This window comes from Thalassophryne amazonica, chromosome 6 (assembly GCF_902500255.1).
Source record: "Thalassophryne amazonica chromosome 6, fThaAma1.1, whole genome shotgun sequence".
Lineage (NCBI taxonomy): Eukaryota > Metazoa > Chordata > Actinopteri > Batrachoidiformes > Batrachoididae > Thalassophryne > Thalassophryne amazonica.
The window spans coordinates 35,065,686-35,086,353 of NC_047108.1; the positions used below are offsets into that span (position 1 = coordinate 35,065,686).

Here is a 20,668-nt window from a genome sequence, read left to right on the forward strand (position 1 = left end):
ATTCAATGAGGCTTTACTGGCATGAAAGCATGTGGGTACATTACCAAAGCAGTGTAATCTTGCCACCTGCTGGCAAAGAAACGTAAATACATAAATACATCTAAATAATTATCGTGTCTAATAGTATCACTGATCTGTATGTAAAAATATCTTTACATTACAAAATACTTAACAAAACTAACTAACCAACTAACTGTGTGTAGTCAATTCAGGTCCCGCTCAGCGTCATGACGTAATCAGACGTACCCCTGCTTCGAGAAGTTACGCACGACGTGCCGAGGTTCAAAGAGGAAGGAAGATGGCGGATAACAAAGGCGAGGAAGATATGGAAGCCGCTGCTAATTCGGATTCAGTGCCTTCAGCTCAAGAAAACCAGCACTCAGAGACTAAAGACGAGGCTGCGGTAATAGTTATAGAAGCGAATACTAAGGACAGTGAAGAAGCTGAGTCTAGTGATAATGCTAACGAGGCGCCAATACCCACTAGCGACAGAGGGGACGTTAGCAACGGCGGGGCTGCGGGAGGGGAAGCTAGTAACGCCGCCGTTAGTCCGGCGGCTGCCAGCAGCTCCAACGCCGCCGTTAGTCCAGCAGCTGCCAGCAGCTCCAATGCTGCGGTTAGTCCAGCGACTACTAACAGTTCAAGCGCGGAGACAGCGGCGGAAGTCCCATCCGTCGGAGAACCTTCTATTGGCGGACTCAATAGTGAAATGTCTCCCCCTCCTACGGTTCCGGCGGCTACGCCGGTTCCCGCTCCCATCAACTTACTGGATACGTGCGCAGTGTGTAAACAAAGTCTTCAGAGCCGAGACTGTGAACCCAAACTTCTGCCTTGTTTGCACTCTTTTTGCCTCAAATGTCTCCCGCAGCCAGACAGACAGATTAGTCTACAGGTGTCTGGAGCTCATGGACAAACTGACACGCACATCGGTGAGTAGATTGAGTGAGAATGTGTTTTCCTGTCATGGAAGGCTATGTTTTCGCTTGCATTTTTTGGTAGTTAGGATTATGCAGAAAGTAAGTAACCAATTTTAATGAAACGTGTTGGGGCGGATCAAAGCTCTTCATATATGGGGTTCTAAGGTCAGCTGGATCATAGCTCAGCAATCAGGATCAAAGGTCAACAATTAGTCATTGCTCAGTGGTCATGATCAAAGGTCAGCAATCAGGGTGATAGCACAGTGGTCTGGATCAAAGGTCAGCAATCTGGGTCATAGCTCAGTAATCAGGGTCATAGCTCAGTGGTCAGGATCAAAGATCAGCAATCTGGGTCATAGCTCAGTAATCAGGGTCATAGCTCAGTGGTCATGATCAAAGGTCAGCAATCAGGGTGATAGCACAGTGGTCTGGATCAAAGATCAGCAATCTGGGTCATAGCTCAGTAATCAGGGTCATAGCTCAGTGGTCAGGATCAAAGATCAGCAATCTGGGTCATAGCTTAGTAATCAGGGTCATAGCTCAGTGGTCAGGATCAAAGATCAGCAGTCAGGTTCATAGATCAAGATCAGAGGTCCGCAATCAAGGTCAAAGCTCAGTGATCACGATCAAAGCTCGTGGATGTGATCAAAGATGAGTTTTCTTCAACAGTGCATATCATTGGTCATTGTGAAACGTGACCAAAGACGTGTGCTGTGGTGGTGTACTGCATGCTGTATTGCAGACCAGATGCATCTGATTTGCTTCAACCCAAAAACAAACTCTCTGCATCAATCGGTCCTCCTGATTGCTCCTTCATTGCCCTCTCAAATATTCTGAACATCATCGCAGAAATTCTTCAACAGCTTGCACAAGCACAAATGCTAAGATTTTAGAAAAGGTGCCCTTTGCGCTGGACCTTTTTTAGGAAATTTTCTGGGAAAAAGTAAATATTTCTTTAAAAAATATGTATTTACATTTTATTTTATTTACAAAATTGGAATTGGGTAGTATTTATAAGTGAAAGAAACTAGTGCTTTCAGTTTCCATAATTCAGTATGTCATGTTGAAGTTGCCATATTGGTAGGTGATAATTTCAACTGTATTGTGATAAACTTTGGAATCTTATATTGCCTTGTTAAAATTTTCCCCCGCCTCGCTTGGTATCAATACTGTGCTTTGGCCAAAGTAAAGGTCTGGACAAAAGTATTTTAATGTTTGTCCGGTCAGGCACAAATAATTCATAGTCTTTGTTGTTGTTCAGCAATATTTTTATTATTTCAAGGCTTAAATGTAATTGCAGGCATGCACACACTTACTTGATCTGCAATACGTGGTGATAGAACATCTTTATCATATTCTGCTGTCAGCTGATATGGGTTGCGAGATTTATCAGCATAACACAAAAAGACAGAACGCTGGTGTCGCCGACTGAACGGTCCGCCCTGCCTTCATATCACTGTGCATGCGTCATTTCTGAGTGTCAGCGGCGTCATTTCTGAGTGTCAGCGGCGTCATTTCTGAGTGTCAGCGGCGTCATTTCTGAGGGTCAGCGGCGTCATTTCTGAGGGTCAGCGGCGTCATTTCTGAGGGTCTGCAGCGATTCACCAATTACCACCTCATTTCTGCTTAAAATTGCACTCCAGTCATCTATCTGTGTCAGATATCTGAAGCTTCTGTACAATAATAATTTCCACATAAATTCAGCATTATTTCATAATAAAAGACGGGGGACCGATCAGAGTGCCACAGCAGCACATCTGAGTTTGACGTGCTGCTGCTGCACCTGTGTAATTTCAGAGCGTTGGCAGTGATTCACAGATTGTTGCTCGTTTCTGCTCCGTATTAGTTTAATATGGTTGAGTTGTGTTATATGTAGATGCTGTTGTACTGGAACCTTTTTTTTTTTTTTTTTGTGAGTTGTCTGGAGAAATATTTGACTTCTTTTATCTGTAACTATGTGCTGCTGTGTTCAGATTGTGTTGGATATAAATGTCTATGAACGGGCATATATGCCTGTTTGGTTGATTTTATACAGGAGGGTAGGCATGGATAAGCGTTGCTTCTGCCTGTGCCTTTAGGCACCACGTATTTGGTTTATTTTCTTATATTTCTTTTTGTCTGACTTTTCTGTTATGATTTTGGTCAATTGTATTCATTCAAAACTGACTTTAGAATGATTTAAGAGGTTTTAATTTGTCATCTGATGGTTGATAATCACATTATTCCCTTTGATAGCTTTGGGTGTAGAGAGTCAGACTCAGTCAGTCTCAGACGCATGCACAGTGAAGGCAGGGCAGACCAGTTTTTAGAGGGAACAGTTTGGTCGGCGACAACAGGAACAAAATGTTTTAGAGAAATATATTCCTTAGTTCACCCTGTATTTTTTTTTTTCCTTTGCCTCTTTGAAACCATACTTGTTCTTGTGAATCTGACAGCATTACATGCCTGCATTGCATGGTTCATCTTAATGCTGGCGGCACTCTTAAAAAAACAAACAAACAGCAAATTTTAAAAGAACACACATTTTACATGTCTCTAGTGTAGGGCTGCAGTTATTGAATAGTTTTGGAATCAAGTATTCTATCGATTATTTTATTGAGTAATCCGATAAAAAGTATAGTAGAGAAGCTTGAATCTTCGACTGGACTGGGTTGCTTGACGCGAGGACGTTTCGCTTCAAATCGCAGAAGCTTCCTCGGCTAAAATTCTTGCTCTGGTGGTCTGACTTCTGTCTTGACTCTTGTAAAGAAGAATAATCAAGAAGTCACAAAAGCTGGAGTTTTAAACCTAACCAGACCCCTCCTACCGAGAGGCAGACTGCTATAGGCCAGTGACTAAACAATAGCTCTAATTAGCACCTATTGTGCTCTAGTTAGCACCCTCCTACTGACAGGGCAGCTGTCCCTCCTAATGATGGGACAGACCCTCTCCTGATGGCTCCCTTGACGACTCTGCTGATGACGTGAATGACTCATTACCATGAACAAAGAACTGAAACTGCTTTGACCTGATTACCCCATTGTAAACAGGGGATAAAGCATGTCTCAGACCCCCTCCCCGGTTAAGGCTGGGTTTCAAATGTTTCACAAAGAATGCCTCCTTGACCCCTCTCTCAAACCATTTCTTCTCTCATGGCTAATATTTTAACTTCCTTGTCCTCAAACGTGTGGTTAGTGTCTTTAAGGTGGAGATGAACTGCAGACTGAGGTCCACTGGCGCCCTCTCTGCGGTGCTGGTATAGCCTTTTGTGTAAAGGTTGCTTAGTCTCACCTATGTAGTGTTCATTACAGTTTTCCTGACATCTGATAGAATACACTACATTGCTCTGTTTGTAACTAGGGATCCTGTCCTTAGGGTGAACTAATTTCTGTCTCAAGGTGTTAACCGGTTTAAAGTAAACTGGGATTTTGTGCTGTCTGAAGATCCTCTGTAGTTTTTCCCCTACTCCTGCTAAATAAGGGAGAGACACTCCTCTTCTTCTTGTCTCCGTCTCCTGTCTATCTGGTCTCTTTGTTCTCTGGGACTTCTGCACTTTGTCCAGGGACCATCGTAGGTACCCACATACTGTGAGGGCTTTCCGGACAAGTTGTTGTTCTTTAGCCCTTCCCTCTGCAGTTGTGGGCACCTGTAGGGCTCTGTGTTGAAGCGTCCTGATCACCCCGAGCTTGTCTTCAAGGGGATGGTTTGAGCGAAAGAGCAGATATTGGTCAGTATGAGTTGGTTTTCTGTAAACCCCTGTCTGGAGCTGCCTGTTCTCTCCAGTCGTAACATCACAGTCCAACAAGGCTAAATGGTTGTTTCTGGCATCCTCACGTGTGAACTTGATATTGGCGTCCACCGAGTTGACGTGTTCTGTAAAGTCCTCAACTTCCTGTTGCTTGATTTTAACCCATGTGTCATCAACATATCTGAACCAGTGACTGGGAGAGATGCCCGTGAAATACGTCAAGGCTGTCTTCTCCACTCGCTCCATGTACAGATTGGCCACAATGGCCCCATTGTGGCCCCATTTTCAAAACATCCCATAATGACAACATAAATTTTTTTTTTTTAAGTTTTTACAAATTTATTAATAATAATAATAATAATAATAATAATAATAATAATAAAGAAATCACACGTACTTAAGTATTCACACCCTTTGCTCAATACTTTGTTGATGGATCTTTGGCAGCAATTACAGCCTCAAGTCTTCTTGAATATGATGATACAAACCTAGTTCACCTATCTTGGAGCTGTTTTGCACCTCTGAAGCTCCATCAGGTTGGATGGGGAGCGTCAGTACACGACTGTTTTCAGATCTCTCCAGAGATGTTCAGCCAGACTCGGGTCTGGGATCTGGCTGAGCCACTCAAGGACATTCACAGAGCTGTCCTGAAGCCACTTCTTTGATATCTTGGCTGTGTGCTTAGGGTCATTGTCCTGCTGAAAGATGAACCGTTGCCCCAGTCTGAGGTCAAGAGTGCTCTGGAGCAGGTTTTCATCCAGGATGTGTCTGTACATTGCTGCATTCATCTTTTCATCAATACTGAATAGTCTCCCAGTTCTTGCTGCTTCAGAACATCCCTACAGCATGATGCTGCCACCACCATGCTTCACTGTGGGGATGGTGCCTGGTTTTCTCCAAATATGACGGCTGGCATTCACACCAAAGAATTCAATCTTTGTCTCATCAGACCAGAGAATTTTGTTTCTCATGGACTGAGAGTCCTTCAGGTGCCTTTTGGCAAACTCCAATGCACACTGAATGAATCGATGCACTTGCATCGCACATGTTTGTATCAAGATACCGATTCATATCAGTTAATCTCCACCTGCCTACTCCACAATAAACATGCTGTAGTATATACATCTGGCCTGTATATAGCGCTGTAATGGCTCCACAAAAAAATGGAGAAGATGACGTTGAGCATGCGCATGACCGGTGTATGAACAAATCAATGTAGTAGCAGAAGCTAGAACTTTATAAAGTGGCACACTGAGTAAAATAAAGCCATTTAAGAGAAAGAGGGGTCATTCCATGTCAATTCAACGAGGGCCTCACACACTTTTGTCTCAGATTTTCTTCATGATGAGTGTGATGTTGTGTGATGTGCCTGTTCCTCAAAGCAGAAGTTCTCTTGTTGCATCATCTAAGTCTGTGATGGGCTTGACCCCTGGTTTCCTACAAGAAACCATGAAATTGAAAAGTGTTATTCTAAAGCAATCAGTTTGGAATCAGTTTGAAGAGTTTTATTTACTACCCACATGAGCTTTTCTTCTAATAATATTTGACCACAAAATGTTTTTTTTTTTCAGATTTCAGAGGTTTCTCCCACAGTAACGGTTTACCACAAATATGCCAAATTTACATATTTCATAGCCATTATAGCTGGCATTAAGGAGCCAAGAAATGGAGAGGCTTCTTTGAGTGTAATGGTATGCTTCAGTGTCTCAAACATGGATGCTCGCAATAGTCAATGCAATATTTTCTATAGTTTGAGCATACATAAACTTCACAGTTTAGTGTCAATGTCTGTTGTTTGACTATAGTACAAGTCTGGGTGTCCATGACAACTGCCACAGAAAATTTCAGGCCTCTAAGTCCATTATTTGCTGAGATATTCTACCTTGAACATGGCTCCAGAAATGACGGCCATAATTTTTGCCTAACAAAACGGCAGACCCCATGCACACTAAATTGGCCATATCTCAGAAACTACTTGGCCTACAGGCCTCAAACTTCAGATTTGTTGTTCTGAATAGTCTGGGAATATTTGATTAAAATGTAAAGAAAATCTGAGACAAAGTGCGCGAGGCCCCTCAAATATTCGTCGAATTGACATGGAATGACCCAGAGGGTCTGCGGTGATCATCTGAAATAGACTTATTGCGAATTTAAAGTGAAGCAGTGTGCTTGCGTATTTTTTAAAAAATGTCACTGTGTTAATTCACTGGCTGATCTGCAATGTGCAGACAAAGCAAAAGGAGACAAACCTTAAAGTGTAGGTGACACCAAAAAATGTGCACAAATAATCACTCAAAATGATGAAATGTTGATATTTAATGTTTAATTTTAGTCTTAAATACTCCCGAAAAAAAGTTACATATTGTGTCATCTACACTTTAATACCCCCTATTCCACTGAGCACCATTCCTTCCTGTTTCAGTCCAATTACCAAATTTGGGGTGTGTTTTGAAGCATCACAGTAATGTCTTCGTCCATCATCAGTCTTGAACAAACATGGTATACACAGTAGTTATGGCCATCATTGGCACCAGGTTTGAAACTGGGGTGAAATTTTTGAGCTGTTCAAATTTTCAACCCAGTTCGCCAAATCGGCATCATTACACGGTCACGTCTGGGTGTTCATACAGCTTCAGTCATGTTCAAAAATGTTTAAATGGGGTAGTCCTAGTGAGTAAAACATGATACTTGTTTGATTGTACTTCATCGGGTTGATTACCACCCTTGAAAAATATCAGCTACCTATTTTATAAACAATACCCAATCTAGAGCTTGTGGATCCCCACGAGTAACGGACTAGCATAAATATAAATACCAGAAATACTTCTCACTACTGGCTTACTGGCTACTAGTGTTCCTCTCCTTCCCGTCCTCTGTCTTCCTGTTACTCTTCCTCCCCTTGAGTGAGGAGTTGTACTGTCTGATGGCCTGTTGGTTCTGCACTTGGGAAGAAGCAGTCTGTGGCTGAACAGGCTGCTCTGGCTGCTGATGACAAGGTGCAGAGGGTGACTGGCATCGTCTATAATGCTCAGCAGTTTGTCCAGACTTCTTTTCTCTGCCACCGTCACCAGAGAGTCCAGCTTCATGCCTACTACAAAACCAGCCCACCTGGTCAGTTTGTCCAGCCTGGATGTGTCCTTCTTGGATGTGCTGCCCCCCAGCACACCACGGTGTAAAAGAGGACGCTGGCTACCATGGACTAGTAGAACATCCACAGGAGTTTCCTGCAGATGTAAAATGACCGCAGCCTCCACAGATCAGCTTGTAATGATATGAAAAAACAATAATTTCGAGGGAAATCAATATACACTCAACAAAAATATAAACGCAACACTTTTGGTTTTGCTCCCATTTTGTATGAGATGAACTCAAAGATCTAAAACTTTTTCCACATACACAATATCACCATTTCTCTCAAATATTGTTCACAAACCAGTCTAAATCTGTGATAGTGAGCACTTCTCCTTTGCTGAGATAATCCATCCCACCTCACAGGTGTGCCATATCAAGATGCTGATTAGACACCATGATTAGGGCACAGGTGTGCCTTAGACTGCCCACAATAAAAGGCCACTCTGAAAGGTGCAGTTTTATCAGACAGCACAATGCCACATTTGTCGCAAGATTTGAGGGAGTGTGCAATTGGCATGCTGTCAGCATGCCAATTGCACCGTTAGTTTCCCTCTGGCAGATCCCGAGCAGCCGGGAAAGCAGGCCGACTGGGTGACTGTGAGGAGGAAGCGTAGCCCTAAACAGAAGCCCCGTGTACACCGCCAACCCGTTCACATCTCTAACCGTTTTTCCCCACTCTGCGACACACCCGCAGAGGATCAAAGTCTGGTTATTGGCGACTCTGTTTTGAGAAACGTGAAGCTAGCGACACCAGCAACTATAGTCAATTGTCTTCCGGGGGCCAGAGCAGGCGACATTGAAGGAAATTTGAAACTGCTGGCTAAGGCTAAGCGTAAATTTGGTAAGATTGTACTTAACGTCGGCAGTAATGACACCCGGTTACGCCAATCGGAGGTCACTAAAATTAACATTGAATCGGTGTGTAACTTTGCAAAAACAATGTCGGACTCTGTAGTTTTCTCTGGGCCCCTCCCCAATCGGACCGGGAGTGACATGTTTAGCCGCATGTTCTCCTTGAATTGCTGGCTGTCTGAGTGGTGTCCAAAAAATGAGGTGGGCTTCATAGATAATTGGCAAAGCTTCTGGGGAAAACCTGGTCTTGTTAGGAGAGACGGCATCCATCCCACTTTGGATGGAGCAGCTCTCATTTCTAGAAATCTGGCCAATTTTCTTAAATCCTCCAAACTGTGACTATCCAGGGTTGGGATCAGGAAGCAGAGTTGTACTCTTACACACCTCTCTGCAGCTTCTCTTCTCATTACCCCATCCCCGTAGAGACGGTGCCTGCTCCCAGACCACCAATAACCAGTAAAAATCTATTTAAGCATAAAAATTCAAAAAGAAAAAATAATATAGCACCTTCAACTACACCACAGACTAAAACAGTTAAATGTGGTCTATTAAACATTAGGTCTCTCTCTTCTAAGTCCCTGTTAGTAAATGATATAATAATTGATCAACATATTGATTTATTCTGCCTTACAGAAACCTGGTTACAGCAGGATGAATATGTTAGTTTAAATGACTCAACACCCCCGAGTCACACTAACTGCCAGAATGCTCGTAGCACGGGCCGAGGCGGAGGATTAGCAGCAATCTTCCATTCCAGCTTATTAATTAATCAAAACCCAGACAGAGCTTTAATTCATTTGAACGCTTGACTCTTAGTCTTGTCCATCCAAATTGGAAGTCCCAAAAAACAGTTTTATTTGTTATTATCTATTGTCCACCTGGTTGTTACTGTGAGTTTCTCTGTGAATTTTCAGACCTTTTGTCTGACTTAGTGCTTAGCTCAGATAAGATAATTATAGTGGGCGATTTTAACATCCACACAGATGCTGAGAATGACAGCCTCAACACTGCATTTAATCTATTATTAGACTCAATTGGCTTTGCTCAAAATGTAAATGAGTCCACCCACCACTTTAATCATATCTTAGATCTTGTTCTGACTTATGGTATGGAAATTGAAGACTTAACAGTATTCCCTGAAAACTCCCTTCTGTCTGATCATTTCTTAATAACATTTACATTTACTCTGATGGACTACCCAGCAGTGGGGAATAAGTTTCATTACAGTTGAAGTCTTTCAGAAAGCGCTGTAACTAGGTTTAAGGATATGATTCCTTCTTTATGTTCTCTAATGCCATATACCAACACAGTGCAGAGTAGCTACCTAAACTCTGTAAGTGAGATAGAGTATCTCGTCAATAGTTTTACATCCTCATTGAAGACAACTTTGGATGCTGTAGCTCCTCTGAAAAAGAGAGCCTTAAATCAGAAGTGCCTGACTCTGTGGTATAACTCACAAACTCGCAGCTTAAAGCAAATAACCCGTAAGTTGGAGAGGAAATGGCGTCTCACTAATTTAGAAGATCTTCACTTAGCCTGGAAAAAGAGTCTGTTGCTCTATAAAAAAGCCCTCCGTAAAGCTAGGACATCTTACTACTCATCACTAATTGAAGAAAATAAGAACAACCCCAGGTTTCTTTTCAGCACTGTAGCCAGCCTGACAAAGAGTCAGAGCTCTATTTAGCTGAGTATTCCTTTAACTAGTAATGACTTCATGACTTTCTTTGTTAATAAAATTTTAACTATTAGAGAAAAAATTACTCATAACCATCCCAAAGACGTATCGTTATCTTTGGCTGCTTTCAATGATGCTGGTATTTGGTTAGACTCTTTCTCTCAGATTGTTCTGTCTGAGTTATTTTCATTAGTTACTTCATCCAAACCATCAACATGTGTATTGGACCCCATTCCTACCAGGCTGCTCAAGGAAGCCCTACCATTATTTAATGCTTCGATCTTAAATATGATCAATCTATCTTTGTTAGTTGGCTATGTACCACAGGCTTTTAAGGTGGCAGTAATTAAACCATTACTTAAAAAGCCATCACTTGACCCAGCTATCTTAGCTAATTATAGACCAATCTCCAACCTTCCTTTTCTCTCAAAAATTCTTTAAAGGGTAGTTGTAAAACAGCTAACTGATCATCTGCAGAGGAATGGTCTATTTGAAGAGTTTCAGTCAGGTTTTAGAATTCATCATAGTACAGAAACAACATTAGTGAAGGTTACAAATGATCTTCTTATGGCCTCAGACAGTGGACTCATCTCTGTGCTTGTTCTATTAGACCTCAGTGCTGCTTTTGATACTGTTGACCATAAAATTTTTTTACAGAGATTAGAGCATGCCATAGGTATTAAAGGCACTGCGCTGCGGTGGTTTGAATCATATTTATCTAATAGATTACAATTTGTTCATGTAAATGGGGAATCTTCTTCACAGACTAAGGTTAATTATGGAGTTCCACAAGGTTCTGTGCTAGGACCAATTTTATTCACTTTATACATGCTTCCCTTAGGCAGTATTATTAGACGGCATTGCTTAAATTTTCATTGTTACGCAGATGATACCCAGCTTTATCTATCCATGAAGCCAGAGGACACACACCAATTAGCTAAACTGCAGGATTGTCTTACAGACATAAAGACATTTCCTGCTAATTTCCTGCTTTTAAACTCAGATAAAACTGAAGTTATTGTACTTGGCCCCACAAATCTTAGAAACATGGTGTCTAACCAGATCCTTACTCTGGATGGCATTACCCTGACCTGTAGTAATACTGTGAGAAATCTTGGAGTCATTTTGATCAGGATATGTCATTCAAAGCGCATATTAAACAAATATGTAGGACTGCTTTTTTGCATTTATGCAATATCTCTAAAATTAGAAAGGTCTTGTCTCAGAGTGATGCTGAAAAACTAATTCATGCATTTATTTCCTCTATGCTGGACTATTGTAATTCATTATTATCAGGTTGTCCTAAAAGTTCCCTGAAAAGCCTTCAGTTAATTCAGAATGCTGCAGCTAGAGTACTAACGGGGACTAGAGGAGAGAGCATATCTCACCCATATTGGCCTCTCTTCATTGGCTTTCTGTTAATTCTAGAATAGAATTTAAAATTCTTCTTCTTACTTATAAGGTTTTGAATAATCAGGTCCCATCTTATCTTAGAGACCTCATAGTACCATATCACCCCAATAGAGCGCTTCGCTCTCAGAATGCAGGCTTACTTGTAGTTCCTAGGGTTTGTAAGAGTAGAATGGGAGGCAGAGCCTTCAGCTTTCAGGCTCCTCTCCTGTGGAACCAGCTCCCAATTCAGATCAGGGAGACAGACACCCTCTCTACTTTTAAGATTAGGCTTAAAACTTTCCTTTTTGCTAAAGCTTATAGTTAGGGCTGGATCAGGTGACCCTGAACCATCCCTTAGTTATGCTGCTATAGACTTAGACTGCTGGGGGGTTCCCATGATGCACTGAGTGTTTCTTTCTCTTTTTGCTCTGTATGCACCACTCTGCATTTAATCATTAGTGATTGATCTCTGCTCCCCTCCACAGCATGTCTTTTTCCTGGTTCTCTCCCTCAGCCCCAACCAGTCCCAGCAGAAGACTGCCCCTCCCTGAGCCTGGTTCTGCTGGAGGTTTCTTCCTGTTAAAAAGGAGTTTTTCCTTCCCACTGTCGCCAAGTGCTTGCTCACAGGGGGTCATTTTGACCGTTGGGGTTTTTACGTAATTATTGTATGGCCTTGCCTTACAATATAAAGTGCCTTGGGGCAACTGTTTGTTGTGATTTGGCGCTATATAAATAAAACTGTTTGATTGATTGATTGAATGTCAACCAGAGCTGTTGCTCGTGTATTGAATGTTCATTTCTCTACCATACGCCGTCTCCAAAGGCGTTTCAGAGAATTTGGCAGTACATCCAACCAGCCTCACAACCGCAGACCACGTGTAACCACACCAGCCCAGGACCTCCACATCCAGCATGTTCACCTCCAAGATCGTCTGAGACCAGCCACTCGGACAGCTGCTGAAACAATGGGTTTGCATAACCAAAGAATTTCTGCACAAACTGTCAGAAACCATCTCAGGGAAGCTCATCTGCATGCTCGTCGTCCTCATCGGGGTCTCAACCTGACTCCAGTTCGTCGTCGTAACCGACTTGAGTGGGTAAATGCTCACATTCGCTGGCATTTGGCACGTTGGAGAGGTGTTCTCTTCACGGATGAATCCCGGTTCACACTGTCCAGGGCAGATGGCAGACAGCGTGTGTGGCGTCGTGTGGGTGAGCGGTTTTCTGATGTCAATGTTGTGGATCGAGTGGCCCATGGTGGCGGTGGGGTTATGGTATGGGCAGGCGTCTGTTATGGACGAAGGACACAGGTGCATTTTATTGATGGCATTTTGAATGCACAGAGATACCGTGACGAGATCCTGAGGCCCATTGTTGTACCATACATCCAAGAACATCACCTCATGTTGCAGCAGGATAATGCACGGCCCCATGTTGCAAGGATCTGTACACAATTCTTGGAAGCTGAAAATGTCCCAGTTCTTGCATGGCCGGCATACTCACCGGACATGTCACCCATTGAGCATGTTTGGGATGCTCTGGACCGGCGTATACGACAGCGTGTACCAGTTCCTGCTAATATCCAGCAACTTCGCACAGCCATTGAAGAGGAGTGGACCAACATTCCACAGGCCACAATTGACAACCTGATCAACTCTATGTGAAGGAGATGTGTTGCACTGCATGAGGCAAATGGTGGTCACACCAGATACTGACTGGTATCCCCCCCAATAAAACAAAACTGCACCTTTCAGAGTGACCTTTTATTGTGGACAGTCTAAGGCACACCTGTGCACTAATCATGGTGTCTAATCAGCATCTTGGTATGGCACACCTGTGAGGTGGGATGGATTATCTCAGCAAAGGAGAAGTGCTCACTATCACAGATTTAGACTGGTTTGTGAACAATATTTGAGGGAAATGGTGATATTGTGTATGTGGAAAAAGTTTTAGATCTTTGAGTTCATCTCATACAAAATGAGAGCAAAACCAAAAGTGTTGCATTTATATTTTTGAGTGTAGCTGCAGCAGGCTAGAAAGTTTCAAAGCAGCAAATTAAGTAAATAAAGTCTTTTATTCTGACCTGTTTCGTTGTTTCAGCTGGATTCATCATCAAAGCCAATGAAAAACTGTTATCAACAGAAGACACCCTTGTATTGGAAGATGCCATTTGGAAATACTTTCCTTTTTTTAAAAAATTTGTGTGAATAAACAGCATTTTAAAAGAAGTCCCTAGGTATTATAATACCGTGCTTCGGATACATTGTTTGTCGACCACCGAAAACAAGTCTTTTCATCAGCTGAGGACTTTGATGCGAGGGAGAAGATGTCACACACTTCCTTTATACCAGTAAATTCAACGTCTTCATCTGTTATTGGTTTGTCATGAAAATGAAAGTGGATTTTTACCCTTATCACTTGGCAATGTAAGGCAGGGGTGGTGGCCAAGTGGTTAGTGCACTTGGTTTCTATGCGAAAGGTTCGCGGTTCAAACCCCACCTCTCCCACATTCCTCCATGTATTGTCGAGTTGCGCCATGAAGGGCATCCGCTGTAAAACTTCAACATGCAGAATCATCCTTGGATTCGCTCTTTCGACTCCGAGTGCAAACAAGGAAGCAGCTGAAGGGACTTACTTTTTACTTGGCAATGTAAACTTGCCTGCATAATTTAATTATGCAACATCGAAAATCCTGCAGTGTAAAAATTGCACACGTGCACATTGCAGTGGTGATGCTCAAACGATATATCGTGCAGCCCTAAATCCAATTCATAAATGTTTAATAAAAAAGATTTACACTTTGTCTCATGGTGCTGAAGTGCAGTGCACTGCTGCTTACAGATTAAAGCTACTTTATGTAAGTTTTTAACTCATAAGCAAACAACATGTTCTTCTAGTATTGTGTTTTTAACATTTTAGAGTTTGTGACCTTTGCTTAACAAATGGCATGAAATGTAGCACAAAATAATGAAATGTGAAATTTTGCATTATGTTTAACTTATATTTAAATTGGCTCATGTTGTGGCTCTTAGAAGAGATGTTAAAAGTAACAAATGCTGAATTATTTATTTTATTTTATTTCACTTTGTGTATGCTCGTTGATGTCTCAGAAGAGCCCATAATATGAAGAAAATGGTTCATTACTTGAAGCACTGAGGACCATCAGCCCATTCCACCCTTTAAAAATGGGAATCACTGATTTAGGATATTTTATTTTGTCATTTTTCTTTTCAAATTTCAGTTCCAATGCGGAACATTCTGCAGACTTAAATGTTCCTTGTACTGTGAAAGGATGTGCTTCCTTTTTTATGCTATATTACCATTATATCAATGCCAAAACGTCCTTAAAATGACGTAGATAACATTGTGATATTATTGATTAGCGTGATACTTTCTGAGGCAATATACAGTGCATCCTGAATGTATTCACAGTGTTTCAGCCAATTTAATTTAAATATGATGCACATTTCATATTTTGTCCTTGATGGATGTAATAAAATCATCTGTTTATTTATTTATTTGTCTGTCTGTTAGCAGGATTACTACTGCATGGATTTTGATGAGATTTTCACAACAGATACATATTATGGCCATGGAAGACTCCATTAAATTTTCCAGGGGCTCTGGATTCTGGATCAAGATTTCACTTTATATGGGCTTTGAAGGATTTCATCATAACTTCTTCACAGATTCTCAACAAATTTGCACCACAGATAAATATTAAATAAGTTAAGATATGGTATCTTTATTGCTATTGCACAATTCAATGAAATTGTGTTGGATCCATTTTCTAGATGCCAAAATGAAAACCATTAAAAATCTGATATTCACAATGAGCAGAGGTAATATGATACGATACTTACGGTGAACAAAGGCAGTATAGATCACAGATAAACAGTCTATATACAGCTGTATGCATTGTGTTAAAATGGCCCAGTGGATGTGCAAGGAGATCGTCTGGTGGGTTTGATGTGGTCAGTGCTGCAGTGTACAGAGTACAGTGTCCTGTAGCGCCTTCCAGAGGGTGGGGTGGGGCGTTTGGTGAAGAGACGGTGTCCAGGATGTGTGCTGTCCCTGATTATAGCTGTGACTCTCCTGATGTAGCAAGTCCTATAAATGTCGTGTAGTCTGGGGAGATGGGTGCCAGTGATCCTCTCAGCAGCCTTGATGATATTAGGGCATGGAAGACTCCACTGATTTTTGGAGGTGATTCGTATCCGGATTGTGGCTCAGGATTTCACTTTATAGGCTTTTAAGGATTATGTCAAAACTCCTTAACATATTCTCATCAAATTTGCACCACAGATAGATATTAGGACATGGAAGCTCCACTGAATTTTGGAAGTGATCCAGATATGGATTGGCGGATGCCAGAAATCTCAGATTGCTCATGTTTTGTTATATTTCATGCCATTTGTTGTACAAGGTCTGTCCATAAAGTATAGGTCCTTTTTATTTTTTTCAAAAACTATATGGATTTCATTCATATGTTTTTACATCAGACATGCTTGAACCCTCGTGCGCATGCGTGAGTTTTTCCACGCCTGTCGGTGATGTCATTCACCTGTGAGCACTCCTTGTGGGAGGAGTCGTCCAGCCCCTCGTCGGAATTCCTTTGTCTGAGAAGTTGCTGAGAGACTGGCGCTTTGTTTGATCAAAATTTTTTCTAAACCTGTGAGACACATCGAAGTGGACATGGTTCGAAAAATTAAGCTGGTTTTCGGTAAAAATTTTAACAGCTGATGAGAGATTTTGAGGTGAGACTGTCGCTTTAAGGACTTTTCACGGTGCCAGACGTCACGCAGCGCTCTCAGGCAGCGTCATCAGCCTGTTTCAAGCTGAAAACCTCCACATTTCAGGCTCTATTGATCCAGGACGTCGTGAGAGAACAGAGAAGTTTCAGAAGAAGTCGGTTTCAGCATTTTATCCGGATATTCCACTGTTAAAGGAGATTTTTTTAATGAAAGACGTGCGGACGGGTCCGCGCGTTGGGACGCAGCCGACGCGGTGCGGTGGCACAGGAAAAACACCTCCGTGTTGATAACCATTTGTAAAATCCAGGTGGCTTTTGATGGCTTTCAGTGGAGTGAGTATATGATAAATTGTTTAACAGCTGGACATGTTCCAACTTGTCCTTAAGGCTTCCAACGGAGGTGTTTTTCCTGTGGCAGAGCGTCGCGGCGGCTGCGAGCCGACGCTGCAATCCGCCCGCACGTCTTTCATTAAAAAAATCTCCTTTAACAGTGGAATATCCGGATAAAATGCTGAAACCGACTTCTTCTGAAACTTCTCTGTTCTCTCACGACGTCCTGGATCAATAGAGCCTGAAATGTGGAGGTTTTAAGCTTGAAACAGGCTGATGACGCTGCCTGAGAGCGCTGCGCGACGTCTCGCACCGTGAAAAGTCCTTAAAGCGACAGAATCACCTCAAAATCTCTCATCAGCTGTTAAAATTTTTACTGAAAACCATCTTAAGTTTTCGAACCATGTCCACTTCGATGTGTCTCACAGGTTTAGAAAAAATTTTGATCAAACAAAGCGCCAGTCTCTCAGCAACTTCTCAGACAAAGGAATTCCGACGAGGGGCTGGACGACTCCTCCCACAAGGAGTGCTCACAGACGAATGACGTCACCGACAGGCGTGGAAAAACTCACGCATGCGCACGAGGGTTCAAGCATGTCTGACGTAAAAACATATGAATGAAATCCATATAGTTTTTGAAAAAAATAAAAAGGACCTATACTTTATGGACAGCCCTCGTATATTAGTCAAAAATAATGTTACAGACAAATTGATATGGGATGGGTATAAAGTGCAGTCATGGGACGAGAGGCAGGGTACACCCTGGGGAGGACTCCAGTCTATCACACGGTCACATATAGACAGACAAACACATTCACACGCACACGCAGTTTAAATTCACCTAACATGCATATCTTTGGATATGAGACAGAGAGGAAGAGACAGAACGGGAGAGAGACAGAGAGGGAAAGCGCTGTTGTGTGCTGGTCTTTTCTTCAGTGCTGTAGTTTTGATAAATCAGAAAACCAGAATGATCCATCAGACAGCAACAGGAAAAATCAGTGACGACACCAACAACAACAAAAAAAACAACCAAAAAACCAAAAAAAACAAGCAGAGCACAAACTGGTGTCGCAAATCAAATGGTCCCCCCTAAAAATTGGTCCGCTCTGCGTTCACTGCACGTGTCATTTGGGACCACAGCAGCTCGTCTGAGTCTAACTCCACCCAAAGCGATCAAAGGGAATAATGTGATTATTATTAACCATCAGATGACAAGGTAAAACCTCTTAAATCACTCTAAAGTCAGTTTTAAGCAAAAACAAGTTGACGCTTTGAAATGACAGAGGCGCAGTGAACACAGCAGCTTGCGGCTCGTCTGGCTGCGATGCTCTGATCGCTTGCTCCTTCTTTTATTATGAAAGAATGCTAAATTTATGTGGAAATGATTGTTGTATAAAAGCTTCAGATATCTGTCACTGAGATAGATGATGACTGGAGTGCAGTTTTAAGAAGAAATGAGGTGATAATCGGCGAAATGCTGGTGGCGCTCAAAAATGATGCATGCACAGTGAAGACAGGACAGACCAATTTTTGGGGGGACCATTCGGTCGGGAACACCGGCAAACAAAGGTGCAGGCAGCTTCCGCAGTCTCCACATCATCGCCGCTCAGAGTTTTAAAAATGCACAAGACTGTCGTAATTTGTCAAACTGTGAAGAAGAGTAACAGGAGAGCACCTGTTTCCAGTTAAAATGGCTGTTGCCATAGTGCATGCTGGGAGGTCAAGTGGTGCTCCCTGCTGAAGGGCTGGGGGCTCGGTAAATAACTGCTGCCATCTTTTTGTGCTGCCATTTTTTTTTTTTTTAACAGTAGACTGCTGAAACCTTCAGAAATTATGCAACATGACTAGTACATCATCTTAAATTAATCAGTTGGGATTTTTTTTTTAAGTGGAAACAAATATTGAGGACCTAAATTTACTTTCACCATCTAAAAATCTAATGGGGTCGTTTGCCATGCATTCACCCTCAGGTAATCCACACATACAAAAAACCATAACAAATAAGTACAGAAATCAAGTTATGTGTAACAAAATGGAATGACACAAGGAAAAATCATTGAACATGCTTACTGAAATTAAGCTTTTGATGGCAATGAGGATTTCAAGATGCTTCCTGTATGGAGAATGTAGTCGCATGCAATTCTCAGATGTGATTTTGGCCCATTCTTCCACACAAACGGTCTTCAAATCTTAATGTTTCTGTGAACCTCTTCTATGAACTCTGATCTTTCATTCTTTCTCAAGATTTTCTATTGGATTCAAGTCATTCTAGCAGCTTTATTTTCATTCTCTGAAACCAACTAACAGTTTTCTTTGTTGTGTGTGTGGGATCATTGGCTTTTTGAAATGTCCACCCTTTTGTTTTATTTTCATCATTCTGGTGGATGGTGGCAGATTTTTGATCAAGAGCTGGACATCATCCATTTTGTGGCAGATTTCACTTTTAACAAGAGATTTTTTTCATGGAAAGCCGAGCGGAGGCTTTGCGCGTCACGATGGATTCGCTACTGGAACGAGACAAAACCACCTCTGTTTTGGTCTCACAGGACGGCTTTGAGATGGCGTTCAGACAGCTGTCGGTGGTTTTTCCATCGAGTGATTATCCGAGAAATTGTGAATGTGCCTGGACATCAAATCAAATCAATTTTATTTATATAGCGCCAAATCACAACAAACAGTTGCCCCAAGGCACTTTATATTGTAAGGCAAAGCCATACAATAATTACGGAAAAACCCCAACGGTCAAAACGACCCCCTGTGAGCAAGCACTTGGCGACAGTGGGAAGGAAAAACTCCCTCTTAACAGGAAGAAACCTCCAGCAGAACCAGGCTCAGGGAGGGGCAGTCCTCTGCGGGGACTGGTTGGGGCTGAGGGAGAGAACCAGGAAAAAGACATGCTGTGGAGAGGAGCAGAGATCAATCACTAATGATTAAATGCAGAGTGGTGCATACAGAGCAAAAAGAGGAAGAAACACTCAGTGCATCATGGGAACCCCCCAGCAGTCTAAGTCTATAGCAGCATAACTACGGGATGGTTCAGAGTCACGTGATCCAGCCGTAACTATAAGCTGTAGCAAAAAGGAAAGTTTTAAGCCTAATCTTAGAAGTAGAGAGGGTGTCTGTTTCCCTGATCCGTATTGGGAGCTGGTTCCAGAGGAGAGGAGCCTGAAAGCTGAAGGCTCTGCCTCCCATTCTACTCTTACAAACCCTAGGAACTACAAGTAAGCCTGCAGTCTGAGAGCAAGGCGCTCTATTGGGGTGATATGGTACTAAGAGGTCCCTAAGATAAGATGGGACCTGATTATTCAAAACCTTATAAGTAAGAAGAAGAATTTTAAATTCTATTCTAGAATTAACAGAAAGCCAATGAAGAGAGGCCAATATGGGTGAGATATGCTCTCTCCTTCTAGTCCCTGTCAGTACTCTAGCTGCAGCATTTTGAATTAACTGAAGGCTTTTCAGGGAACTTTTAGGACAACCTGATAATAATGAATTACAGTAGTCCAGCCTAGAGGAAATAAATGCATGAATTAGTTTTTCAGCATCACTCTGAGACAAGACCTTTCTAATTTTAGAGATATTGCGCAAATGCAAAAAAGCAGTCCTACATATTTGTTTAATATGCGCATTGAATGACATATCCTGATCAAAAATGACTCCAAGATTTCTCACAGTATTACTAGAGGTCAGGGTAATGCCATCCAGAGTAAGGATCTGGTTAGACACCATGTTTCTAAGATTTCTGGGGCCAAGTACAATAACTTCAGTTTAATCTGAGTTTAAAAGCAGGAAATTAGAGGTCATCCATGTCTTTATATCTGTAAGACAGTCCTGCAGTTTAGCTAATTGGTGTGTGTCATGGCTTCATGGATAGATAAAGCTGGGTA

At 42.0% G+C, this 20,668-nt stretch overlaps 1 protein-coding gene across 11 annotated transcripts in view; it reads left to right on the forward strand.

Moving 5' to 3' along the window:
* The first annotated feature begins 271 nt into the window (after positions 1-271).
* Positions 272-20,668, forward strand: part of trim33 (tripartite motif containing 33) — a 204,632-nt gene continuing 184,235 nt past the window's right edge. For all 11 annotated transcript variants that reach the window (XM_034171970.1, XM_034171976.1, XM_034171974.1 and 8 more), the window contains exon 1: positions 272-929. In XM_034171970.1, coding sequence (XP_034027861.1) covers positions 299-929 — 631 coding nt within the window. In that variant the 5' untranslated portion in view covers positions 272-298. The remainder of the gene's footprint in view (positions 930-20,668) is intronic.